The 13,470-nt window shown below is 41.5% G+C and overlaps 1 protein-coding gene across 1 annotated transcript in view; it reads right to left on the bottom strand.

Moving 5' to 3' along the window:
- The window catches only part of WNK1 (WNK lysine deficient protein kinase 1), a 98,349-nt gene that overhangs the window by 23,129 nt on the left and 61,750 nt on the right, over positions 1 to 13,470 (bottom strand). Inside the window, exons 10-19 of the mRNA XM_062491884.1 lie at positions 9,394 to 9,476; positions 8,642 to 8,789; positions 7,107 to 7,580; positions 5,804 to 6,085; positions 5,018 to 5,109; positions 4,309 to 4,471; positions 3,860 to 3,976; positions 1,461 to 1,634; positions 635 to 686; positions 336 to 473 (exon numbers count right to left, since the gene is read on the bottom strand). Of these exons, the coding sequence (XP_062347868.1) occupies positions 336 to 473; positions 635 to 686; positions 1,461 to 1,634; positions 3,860 to 3,976; positions 4,309 to 4,471; positions 5,018 to 5,109; positions 5,804 to 6,085; positions 7,107 to 7,580; positions 8,642 to 8,789; positions 9,394 to 9,476 (1,723 nt within the window). The remainder of the gene's footprint in view (positions 1 to 335; positions 474 to 634; positions 687 to 1,460; positions 1,635 to 3,859; positions 3,977 to 4,308; positions 4,472 to 5,017; positions 5,110 to 5,803; positions 6,086 to 7,106; positions 7,581 to 8,641; positions 8,790 to 9,393; positions 9,477 to 13,470) is intronic.

The raw sequence follows: 13,470 nt of genomic DNA, 5'->3' as shown, positions 1-13,470 counted from the left end.
GTTCATTACAATATTATTGTCTATGGCTGGACTAAAACCACATTTACTTCTTAGCATAAAAAAACCCCAACAAACCAAACAACCCACACCAAAACAACAAAACACACAAACCCAGGCTTATATTAAAATACAGAATTATGGTTCTAGTGTCTCGCAGACAACTCTTCAACAGTAGTCCTCTAAGAATCCTGCATGGCGTGACCCAAATTATGGTCACTTCTTACCACCACCCTGCTTCCCACATACTTTGAGAGGGCTTCAGGAACAGTTAACTAACTTCACAGTTTTGATGAACACGTCTTAGGCATCAGCTTTTAAGAGTTTGGACAGCTCACCCATATCTGAAGTTTCATTTCCTCCAGCAGCAGATGTGAAAAAGCCCTGTTCTTTCAATCGGCTCTCGGGGACAGGGCTGACAATGAACCGTCTTCCCGCAGAATGAACAACCTGGGTAAAGGAGCTAGAGGGAACCCCTAAACAAAAAGAAGGTGGATGTTTAGTGACACAGGGTTGTAACTAAATACATAACCTGCAATATGGAATGTGCACTCCATCATACAAAATAAAAACTTGGCTGCACCCATCCGCTGAAACAGAAAAAGATAACTGTTGAAAAAAATCACAAAAGACTTACCTATTCTTTGTGGCATGGAAGATGTAGGATCTGGCTGTTTGAACTCTAATTTCTGTAAAGTAAGATAAAATTTAAACTTCTATTCTGAAACAGAAACCCACAAGATAGTTCTTAAAATGCTACCTTACTGAAATGTGGGCATTTAAGGGAAGCAGTAGTACCTGGGACCCAAGCATCATCACCAAACTAGAGGAATTCTGCCCACATAAATGTCAGCTACAGTGTTTTTACAGATCCTCAGCTTAGTGACTGTCAACGTAACTAATTGATCTAAAAATTCTTTTGTAAATCTAACTGATTTCCTTAAACATTCTACAGATAGATGGATGTTCCAAACTAGTTCTGGGTGTAATTAAGGCAGAGATTCAGGAAACGTTACCTGAACGCTTTCAGCACCCAGCAGTTTCAAAACCTAGCCTAACAGAGTTATCCAATCTCTTAGTAATTCACAGGGTGGAGGGCCTGAGACCAGGCTCTCAATGTTTAGCGAGCAGCACAGGGTTGGGGTTTTACTGTCCTACCTCACAAAAAATCTCAAATCCAAGAAGCATCAGCATTTAAGACTGTCTGTTTAGTGGACTGTTAGGAGATTCAGCAGCTTCGGAACTCTTCAAACACATCAAAAAGTAAGAGGTCTGTTATTTAGCTTTCTAACTCAATTTTAGGCACTCACTCTGGTATGAAGCTTTCTTATTTCGTCTTTTAATTACTGATCTTTGGTATCTCTCATGACAGGAAGTTTCTATCTCTAGCTAGCTCTACTCACAAAACCATACCACCCAAAATGGAAGACACCAACAGCTGAGGCAGTCTGTCCTTCACATACCTGTGACCCTGGGAAGAAGCCGTCATCTTTTGTCCGCATACTCTCCAAGCCCTGATCCCCTTCTGGCTCCACGCTTGCATCCTCACTTAGCATTTCATCTGCTTTCTCAATAATCTCTCGTACCTGTTCTACAAATGAGTCTCGCTCTGTTGCTAAAATAAACTCATTCTGCACCTGTAACAGAACAAAGCAGCATTCATTTTCCACAGACAATTTCAAAACAATATATTGAATAACTACAATTTACTTTTGGTGCCAATATGTCTTCCCTCTGCTGCTCTTCTGAACAAGATGAAAGTGGTGACACCTTAGAGAAAAACAATTGTTCTTCAAATTATCTCCAGCACAGAAGTGTGTGCCCTGGTTTAACTTTTGCTGTGGAGCAACTTTCAATCTCACTTCTTCACCAAACTGTCACCTCAATCTTTGCTTAACACAGGGAAATTTAAAATTAGCAGCCTTATCTTACTGCAGTTCCTCCTGTCTAATGCATGCAATGTGCAATCATTAAGAGACACATTTAAAGAGAACTATAATATAAAAGAAATTAAAAATTCTGTATTCCAAGACGTCTTCTGTGCTTCTCTCTTTCCATGTCATATACAACTTCTCCTCTATGCAGGCTGCACTTCACTGACTTAAAGTCCAGCAGTGGTACATAAAAACCAGAATTAATTATGTTCCAAATACAGGGAGAGGAAGATTGCTCAGCCTGTCTAGTTGCAATACATTGCATTGCTTTATGAAAATAACTTCTCTTGCTTATGTTGGACAAAACTAGTTTCAACAAGTATATTTGGTAGTTAGAAAGATATTTTTGGTTGGGTCTAACCCATGAGAGTATTCTCACTCCTGAAATTATGCACAGCAAAACTCGCAGAAACAATCTATGAAACAGAAGTAAAGTTGTCAGTCACAGAGTCTCTGCTGGAAAAGAGAAAGTGCCTCAGAGGAAAAGCTTGAGAAACTATTTTAACATCAAATTCCTGAGATGCTGGTTCAAGAAAAGGAAAGTCAGGCACGATGTGTTTATATCAGCCTTTGCAATGCAGAATACTACTTAAAGAAATCTTCAATACTTTCAGTTTAGGACCAACAGGCACCTATATGGGGCACACCTAACAGTATTAGGATTAAAAGGAAACAAGAAAATCATGCAATCTAAAGTTTGCTCAATATTCAACAAGGAACCAATGAGCACAATGTTCCAGATTCAGATGTTTAAATTAGACTGCACACTTAACTATGTGACTGCATTTTGGATGCAAAGTTAACTTATTTTGCTTCTACTCATCTTTAAATATTTGCTGGTTTTGTTGCTTGGAGAGTGTTTATGCCTTAGTTTTGGGTTTGCTTGTTTAGTTTTCATAAATCAAACATACTCTTATTTCTCCATAGGATCACTTTAGTTTTAAGGTGAAGAAAGACATCTGTGTACTCTCCATATTTCCTGGCACATGACCTCATGTCATTGACTGCGCTAATACCTGTACTTAGGCAAGAACCAACTTCTTCCTCTTTCTCAGAAAGCCATTAGCAGCAGAGAATTTCTCCCATATCACTGATTTGGTTGCTTTTGACAGTACAAATCCAGCAAACACCAAGTCAGACTCTGCCACCTCTCTAAGCAAAAGATAAACACTACACAGGTGCCCAAGAATCTGGCAAAAGATACTGCAATTTGTCAACCCCCCCAACCCACCCCACTTCAGTACACTAAAACCATCTCTGGCTCATTTAGACTGTACCAGACCAAAAAGAAGAGTTTCAATTAGAAGTAAAAAAAAAAAAAAAAAAAAAAAAAAGGAGATTCTATTCTGTGTTACTCAATACTCTCATTTAAATGTATCTCTATAGGAAAAATTCTTTCCTGTGCCTGGCCATCGTACATTGAATGCAGAAGATGTTTTTTTTCATACAAGTCAAAAAGCAGCATCAGTCACTATGTACTTTCAAAACCCAAAATGTAATTCCCCTTTCTTACTTTAAAAGCAGAATCTTCCCATTTTAATTGACAACGATGGCGAAACACTTGAAGAATAAGATCTAGCAATGCCTGCTCTTAAAAAAGCAAACAGAATTTTTTTAACCTGGCACTTCCAGAAGGTAGCTTGCACTTTTGAAAATATCAGATTGAAAAACAAACAAACAAGAACAAAAAAATCCCAAGAGGCCGTTTTTTTACTTGATAAAAACCTCAATTCTAAGGCAAAAACTGACAAAAATTTTCATGCGACTTGCATGTACAACAACAATTAATAATCAGTCTGCGAAATTACTGCCCAATTTCTAGTTGTGAGATAAGGTGAACATACACCATACTACATGGGAGACCAATTCTACACCATAAATAAAAAAATACAACTGACTGGATTTTTCATCTCTAAAATGTATCTTACCATAATTGTAGCTATTTCCTCAGGGTTATCACCATCCAAATCAAATTTGAAAGTAACCATTTTCCGATTGTGCGTCTCTAGCTGGCATTCCACTACCCGATCACCTTTGTTTGAAACCTAGAGCAAGAAAATAATACTTCAAACCAAAAGCACAAGAATCTAAGTTAGCTGAGATTTTTAGTTCACCCAGATAAACTAACAGCACTGGTATAATACAAACATGTTCTATTTTTCCAGTCTAATAAATGGTGCCATGTAGAGCATGGTTTTTGTCTGAGGATATATTAAATATTCTGAAATAGTCTGTGGAACCATTGGTAGTTAAGCAAGCCAATTCTGTAATATTTAATGCTCCAAAAAGCTCTTAATAGACAGTATTTGGAATGCTTTTAGAGAGACTAAAACACATTGCAAGTACAGAGCTGTCCCCTAAAATAAAAAATACTCACATTTAGAATTCTCAGTTTTGGCCTAGAAGTCTTCTCATGGCGAGAGCGACTGCGGACAGACCTGCGCATGTGACGTTTTGTTGTCCTCCCTTCGTGCCTTCCACTAGAAGTTGGGACATTCTCATTGCCATCACTCAATCCTGAAGCAACATCAGAATGTGCACTAGAAACAAAAGGCAACTTCCTTTTAGTATCCATGCATTCCATAACTGCAACAATACTCTTTAACCCACCACATGATATTCTGTACTGGGAAGCAGCATATATGTGTTAATTATCGAGTACAGGAAAAGAGTCCTGTTAACACTTCAGGTTGCTTAAATAGAAATTCTAACTATAATTATTTTGCTACATCTCTTGCAAGCTGAGTTGCACAAATTTACCTTATATTTTCAAGCTATTCGGAGTTTGAATTCTGCTTAAGTGCCAAAAGGACAAAAAAATCTGTCTCTTATGAACCATTTGACATGACAAAAAAGTTATTCACTATACACAACCTTACTTATTTTTCCCTTCATAGATCACAACCTACTCCACCCTTCATGACCCTGTTTTTCCTCTAGGAACTTTAGCTGCTCACATCCTCAAGAAGACTCCCAGTGGAAAAAAAAATATCCCTGGTGAAAAAATAAATCTAAGGATTATCCATGGAAGTATAATCTAACACACGACATTGAAACTCAGTTTGGTGAAAAGAAGCAATGCTCACCTATCCATAGAAGAAGCCAAAGGGGTAGACTGAGGAGGTTGTGATGCTGGAAGAGTCTCTGAAGAAGCAGTCTGTGAGACTCCCTGAGTACCCTATAGATAGAAACCTACAATCAAGAACCCACCCCAAAGAGTACAGTTCCTCTTTAAGCATCCCAGTAGTCTTGAGTGTTTCCTCCCAAATCAGTTGTAAAGCTGAAAGCTCTGCCTTTTCAGAAGTTAAAGCTGTCCTAGATGCCAGCTGTTTAAAGTTTACAAAACACTCTAGAGCAAACTGCAGTGAAGCAAAACATCATCTGAGGAGGGGTTAGGAGAGGAAATCAGCCACACTTCCTTTCTACTGCCACATGTCACTACAGATGGCCATGCAGTCACAGTCTTACTAACAGAATGTGCAAAAGGCAAGCCAATGCAGAATACAAAGACAATTCCAATTCTCCCTGCAAGAACCACGCTGCAGGGAATAGGCATAATGACAGATTCTCAAAGGCTATCGATTGCAGCTTGTCTTTGATATGGCAAAAATCTTCTACAGTACTAGCAAGAAGTGAAGTGTTTTACTGCTTTTTGCCTGCAGGATGCACACTCACTTCCCAACAGAACAACCAGTGGCAACAAGGTCCCCACACTGGCATGACATTCTGCTGTAAGAAAAAGGTAATTTGAAATATTAACTTCCAACTGAAGACAAGCACAAGAAGGGATTAGTTCCCCACTAGCGAGAAATACTGTTGCAGGAGTCAAATATCCAAAATCTACTGCTACACATTATATTCCATATGTTTACCTCCACAACTGCCTGCTGTGAGGAGGCAGATGAGGCTTGTTGTGCTAAACTCACAGGAGGCTGGGGCACCTGAACCTGTCCTCCCAGGCTGCCCATGGAAACTAAAACATTCTGTTCTCCGTATGGCTGCACAACAGGACCAAGGTAGCCTGACTGGGCCATTGCATCTGTGGGTAAGGGAGGGGACAGCACAGTAGAAGGAATACTGGCAGAGGCCACAGCTGAGGAAGGTGCAACGTTCGAGTCCCCTGGGTATTGTGGTGCCAGCCGAGATGGGAAGCCCTATAAGAGAAATGAGGGAATCAAGTCAGTGAATGGCAGAGTTAATTAGGAAACAAGACAGTAATAAAAAAAGTATCAGTTCCAGAGGCATGTTCCAACCTTCTGTACCTGTTCAGGCACTCCCAAAATCTTCCCAAAGAAGTGGAACAAACTGCTCATGCAGCCAGCATGCATGTCACCATGCCTGAACAAGCAAATTCCCACTCACAGTCCCAAGTCCTAGGCAAAACAATCTTCATCTCCCAACTCTTGCAGCTGCCTATATAGCTTAAGATTTTAAAGCCTGAGATTAGAAATGAGCTTGAAGAATTTTTAGGCTGAACAACAACAGCTCAGACATTATACAACTGCTGCTGATTCTTGAGACCAAATAGCAAAAACACTCGTGTTCTTCCTGTCCTCTCATAATGAGCTGACCCAGAAACAAGGAACACATTCATCATTACTGAGGTTGCCACTTTTACAGTGAGTGATCACAAAGTCGCTGAAGCAGTCTGTGCCCACCAGTCCAGCAGTTCACAACCAGCATCAGGTACTTACGTCACATCCAAGATCCATGCTGCCTGACTGATTTCTATTAATTTCATGTCCCACCCCTTTCCAGACTTGGAATGAAATACTGACACTGTTAAATATGCTGCCATTGACTTTCTTTCCAACACACATCTCCTATTTTTAAAATTACGAATTCTTATTTTCTTTTACCCCAAGCTGACAGATCTCATGAATATATCGCTGTATCCTCTCTCCCACAGTGGTTGAACAAAGCCCTGCATTATGATTCTGTCATTTTAGACAAATTCCAGTGCCAAATATGAAAAACTCAAAACGCCTGGTTGTCCAAGGAGTTTTTTGATTCTCTCCTCCTTAAAATGGTTCTTTAACACACAACAGGATTTATCCTAGTGGCTTAATGGCTCTCATATGAGAAGTGAGCTGGCCAGGGTACACAGCTCAGACCTGGTACCTTAGAGAAACGGGCAAAAATGTGGAGAAGAGGTCTGCTGGCGTGCAACAATACCTGGTAAAGAGCATCTCCAGCAGGAAGTGAAGCTTCAGCAGCTTGTCCAATGCTGACTGGCAATCCCACGGCCTGGACAGTCGGCTGCAGGAGCTGCGGGAGAACCTGGCTGGGCAGCTGAGCCACAGGCTGCATCAGTGTGGGAAGCTGGCTAGGGACAAGGCTTGGTCCTACAGGAACAGCAGCTGCCGCAGCAGACGTGGCCAGTGTGAGCAGCGGCTGATTCATGCCAGCTGCCATTGAAATGGACAGTGACTGGAAACCTGGCTGAGCCACTGTCACGTGAGGAGCTGCTACAGGCAACTGAGACACTGGGAACTGGGGAACCACGGAAGTTGGCAAGGCCTGTCCCACGGGTAGAAAATGAGAGCCAATGGGGACTGATGGGGCAACTGAAGGCTGAGGGAGAGAAGATGCTGCAACAGGTAATTGAGGCTCGCCTTGGATGATCGACACTGCTTGGGAAACAGGAAGCTGGGGAGGTAAAGAAAATAGAGACAGATTTTTTTTTTTTCAAGCAGGGTTGCAGAAAGCAGAGTTTTACACATTAGTCAAAGAAAGCATTATTCAAGTTACAGCACTCTGTTAAAGTGGCTGGGGAGCACAGTTGGCAGAGTGGCTGGGAAGCCGGCTGGAGTTCAAAACAGTCCTCACTTTGCAACATTTCCCTTGAAGAATGCAACAGGCTCATGAAACAGACACCCACAGAGGGTGAAAGAGCAACATTTGAATATCCTGAAGCACTGATTTGTGCATAAACAGAATCAAATTCTCCTCAACTCTGTCCCCAGACTCAAGCCTGCCTTCTTACAGCAAAGAAGTGCAAATCTTACAACATATCTGTCAGCTTTGAGCATGGGGACTAAAGCAAAGAAGAATCAAAATCCACTGTGCCAGCATTCAGAGAATGGCAGGGAATATGTCAATTAAAGCCAGCAAATGATGCAACTGGAAAGGCAGTTTAGAATAACAAGCAACAAAACAATTTTAAAAACAAAACTGCGGCTCACACATTCGACAGAGATATGAGCCAAAATGAAGCAATATTCAGTAACAGAAGCTTCTTGATCAGGAAGTAAAGGAGAAGAGCGGAGTAAGAAAGATGACAGAATGAAGAAAGAAGTCCTGTAGCTCACTACCTAAGTAAATGAGTATGTTTTACACATGTAATGGTGCAGAAGATAGACAGTGGATGGGAAACAGAGAAATTACAAGTTCCTGAACATTGGTCCACAATACACCATTCATCAATATGCCTCCTGATATTTTTGACAATTTAAAGATCTTTATGCATGGAAGCACTCTCCTTCCCGCAAATTACTCACGACTGCCACGTGTAAAAGGGTTTCCAACACATTTTCCAACAAAACTGACAGGTATAGTATAATACTCTTGTATAGTATAGTAAGAATACTCTTGTTTGGATGGATGTTTTGAAACCATTAGGAAAGATGACAAAAGTGAAAGCAGCAGCATATTGAATCTACCAGCTGTGAAGAAGAAAAAAAAAATCTGCTAGAAAGAATTTTGTTTACCTGTGTCCCAGCTGCTGCCTGAGGCATTGGCATGACCTGTGAAGTTTGAGTTTGAGAGACAGTTTGTGCAGGAGTGGCGCTGGCAGAAACTGAGGGCTGCTGCAGCTGGTATTGCCCAGGCTGCTGGGAAGAGGCTGGCTGCTGTGCACTCTGCAACATGAAAAAGAGGAAGAAGCTGTATTACCCCCCCAACACAGTTTTCTAAAGCAAATCCCACTTAAATTCTGATTTTTATTCTCTCCTAAGTGATATCAGTGCTTCCTCAGAATATGCGAAGTCAGTTAAGCTTTAGCAGTTACTTATTAATATTACTAATAAGTTCCACAATTGACACATAATCCTGCAACAGAATTCTCTCACCTGTGAAACCAAGAATGAAGATTCTATAAAGGAAGACAAGGCAGTTAAGAAAATGCTGCAGATCAGATTTCCAGTTAGAAGAAATCGTAAGAATCGAGTCTGACTGTCTAGACAGTCTAATCTGCAAATCCTCACATGTCTTCCCTTGAACAGGACCACCACTGCAAGCTCAGGTGGAAGTTGAGAAAGACAGGCATGGGAACACAAGCATTAATGTGATTTTTAAAATAAATCTCAAAGTCAATGTGTATCTCATAGCATGTTAGACTGGGTGAGAACCAGAGGACTGCATTGCTGGTAAAGTATGGGTCAAATGGCGACAGAGGTAGTCAATTGCATTTAAGAGAATCATCAAAATTCTATACGAATACTTTGGTCCTGAGTTTAGGAACTGTGATCTTACCTGCTGAGCGTGTTGAGTAGGCTGGGATGGCACCGATGCATTGTTTGAGGCTGGCTGGCCTTGCACCTGTGTCTGAAGGGAAACAAAAACAGAATCAGCTGAGAAAAACTCTCGTTTATTGCTACAGGCAGTTCAAACTATTTCTGCCTGGAATAGGTTTCTAGCTTGTCCTTTTGGACAAGCAGTCCTTCTGGCCAAATTTCATTATGAGAACCAGAACAGAGCAGTGTGATCTGGAGGAGTTCTGAATGTCATTTTCAGTCTTCCAAAATAAGCAATACAGAATGACTCTGCAACCCACATGCCCCTCAACATGAGACAGATCAGCCTACCAGCTTCTTCTTCCACTGGTGATGCTTTAAGAGCAGGATGCCTTGGTATGGTAACTGGAAATAGATGCATTAAGTTTTACCTTTACATGTGCTCTAAATATGGCCAGGTGGGGCAATAAAAGGAGGCTACATGGAAATAAAACTATCCATTAAAAAACCCAAGCATGAAGACATAGAGAATTCTAGACCAATTCCAAAGTACCCAGTACACATAAACGCAATGACTTTCCTTTGAGAGGCATGTCGAAACACAGGCTAATAATAATTTCCAGACTCACTACCATTCAAAGGCTACCAAGAATCGGACATGGAGGAATAACGAGGGTTCACATTCTAGCTAAGACAGAATTTTTGAGTAAGCAATGAAAAAAATGGATGAGTGGCATACAAATGAATGTGGAAGATGCAGAGGAAAACGGAATGGACTATCATTATTATTTCTGTGGCTGAAATTTTTTTATCAGATCCCAGGATCTGCATTATTGTTTCTGTGACAACTGTATTTCTTTGTCAACTCCAGGGAGAGTAGACAAAGACCTCAGGATGAGTTCCCTGAGCATGTACCACTTGGGTGAACTGCCTTTGTAAAAAGCATATCTGGTGCATATGTATCATACCAGAAATATCTATGAAAATTCCTTAATGTTGTGATCATTCAGCTTGCAGAAGCTCATTAGGAATAAGTCTGTTAAAATTCCATACTTTTCTAATTATGGAAACTTTGGGGAAAGGAGACTGCCAATGAAGAGAACCATTTTTTTCTTTGCTGTTTTAGAAGCTTCAGGCCCTTCCTTGCTAGGATCTACACATGTGCTACATCCCACTCCTGTAACATGCTGCAACGTGCTGACATTGACTCAGTTAGGGTTTCAAATTCTAATCTTCTAATGAATTAGGTAAAACTTTCCAGAACTTATATTCTACCCAAAAAGTGACCTCTTCTTTTTGTTTCCAAGATGTATTTGATATCCATCAAAATTCACCTCCTGAGTTTAACAAAGGTGTATGGAGAAAAAAAATCTCCATGTAGTTTTCAAAGTTCTTGAGTAGGAGATTCATTCTACAATCTCTACAGCACAGTAATTGCTACCTATTAGACTAGTGATGAAAGCTGTTCCACCTTTACTAAAACACCTTTAATATCCCTTGCAGAAAACCTTAAATACTTAGCTCTTGATCTTAACAGAGACAGGAACATTATTCTCCTTGACACAAATCCCGAAGTTGCTAATACTCAGTAACTAAAATGTCAAAGCCTCCAATTCTAAGGATAAAAGAGGCAAGAGAGAAGTCTACTTAAAGTAAATTCCTCTCTTTTCACACAAAGTTATGAGACTTCAGACTAGGAGTGCAGACACAATGTATATAGACACACACCTCACAGTGTACAGAAAAGTGACCATTACAAATGCAAATACCACATATGCTGATAAAACACATATCTCCGAACTAAGCTTCGGGCCTCAAATTTTGCTGTTTAAAAGGACACCACATAAGGCTTATACGGTGGCAATACCAACTAGCAACATTTTTTTGTGCCGTTAATTAACTACTCAGACTGCTCAGCTTCTTCAAATATTTCTTCAACAAACACATTTCTAAATCCATGTACACATACATAACACAGCTCCTTCTATTCCTCTCTTCCCACTTTCTTTCCTCAAGTCTAGAAAAAGCTCTTGCATTTTGGACAGTCACCAAAATAACCTTGTTGTCTTAATGAAACATTATTAGTATGAAATGTCAACCTTAAATAAACACATTAAAATGGCTAAAGAGCAGCAACAGCAAGACAAAGCAAGTAATACTACCACTGCTGATTCTAACTGTGGAGAAGATACATTTCATTTAAACCACTGTTTAAAAGTCAGTTTGGAACTCCCACAATCTCTCACTAAAAGAACAGCCAGTCCCAGGAGGAATACTGACCATTTTTTTACTTTTAACACAAAAGCCCTACCAATATTTCAGCCAAATATGAACAGAGACCAAATGGTTGCTAATGCCTCATTATTTCATAGCAACCTGCTAAAGAGATCCTGGTATAGACTCGGTGGAAAGACACCCCCATGAACGCTAATTCTTAGAACCACATGGAGCAGGTCTAAAAGCAAGGTTTCCCCTTTAGTATGACTTATAAAAAGCAGTGAAATTTTGGAAGGGTTTGCTCCTGTAACCTGAGGATAGGATGCAGGTGGTCCTGATGAAAGCGAGGTGGACAAGGCCTGCTGAGTTGAGGCTCCCTGGGGGAAGCAGATGAAGAGCTGCGACTCTTGCAACACCTTCTGAGGCAGCTGAACAATGGGCAATGAGAAGTCTGAACCAAAAGCAGAAGATGATCCCCCTGTAGGGGGAGGAGACTGGAAATCACCAGTGTCAGAGGAATTCAGCTGTGAGGAATCACTGGAGTATTCTGGGCTTCCTTCTGGCCAGCTGCGCCTGGCAGAGCCCTCTCTGGGACCCGCTACCCCAGCACCAAGATAGTTACACTGCTCCTCTGTCACAGGCTGAAGCCGACCATGCGACCCTATGCCTTGGCTGGACTCCTCTTGGCTGCTCTCCATAGAGCCCCGGCGACTTCTGTAGGCCCGTGGGGGTAAAGCTGCCCCTTCTGCCGGAGCAGAGCTCTGTGTGTGCACATGGAACTCAAAGACACAGCTGGCTCTGCCATCGGCACTGTGAGAGAGCACAGCCGGGGCTGAGTGTGGAACAAATACCTGGTGGAACGTCATCTGAGCTGGCTCTGCACTCAAGGGAGCTGAAACACTGGATAATGGAGAAAGGGGACCCACCCCAGAATCCAGCCTCAGGTTCTGAACGTGTCTTGCCAGGTATGTTTGCCCCGATTGAAAGTCGAACACAGAGCTTTGTGGAGGACCACCTTGCCCATGGTTTGACTCAGAGACCTGCTTCAAATGCTGTTCAGTCGCGTGAGAGGTATAAGCTACTCGATCATACTGCTCCGATACCTGTGATGGATAGTGCATGCCCACCAAATATACAGCTTCTGGATGCATTCTGTAGTGAGCATCCTCTGGAGGTGTTGGTCCAGATCTATAGTCACTGTGCACAGGAGCTTGCTCAAACACAGGATTAACTTGCACATGCAGAGGCTCTCCAGCGACTCTCTGAGCTGCTGTGCCCAGCATAACAAATGCCTCTGGAGTCCAATTGGTGGGACTACCACCAGGTGGAACTAAACTCTGGCCAGTCTTCAGCAATGGCTGGAAGTGGCAAGTTTGGGCTTCCAAAAATGAAGTGCTCTTGCGCCGCTGAGCAATTGCCACCTTCGGCGGGCAGACAGGTGGTGGTGAGAAAGATACCGGCCGTTCATGAACGTTTGGGAAAAATATCTGTGAATCTGGGAACGGTGGTGTTCCCCCACGAGGATGCTGAGGCTGTATTGACATGAACAAGACAGGTAATTCATACATTAAAAGTGAAAGCACATCAACATGCACAGTTCACTAGGCAGTTTTGTGAAGTTACTTTATAGAATTCATAATCAATTCATGGTCAAAAACATACAGTACTTAGGAAATTTAGGTGAGTTGTAAATAGCCATTAAATACATCCATGGCAGGCATAGCTACATTTGGGAACATTTGCTGGTGGTTAGAGCTGCTTTTCCAGTTCAATTCCAATAGTTCACCAAAAGAAATCAATTTTGCTCCTGACAATGGAATGAGACTTATTGTCATGGCCTATCCATTGTGATCAGAGCTTGAAATCCA

The sequence above is a fragment of the Cinclus cinclus genome, chromosome 4, assembly GCF_963662255.1.
Source record: "Cinclus cinclus chromosome 4, bCinCin1.1, whole genome shotgun sequence".
In the NCBI taxonomy this organism is placed as follows: domain Eukaryota; kingdom Metazoa; phylum Chordata; class Aves; order Passeriformes; family Cinclidae; genus Cinclus; species Cinclus cinclus.
Note: the sequence above shows the minus strand (reverse complement) of the source record. Positions and strands in the feature narration are given on the sequence as shown.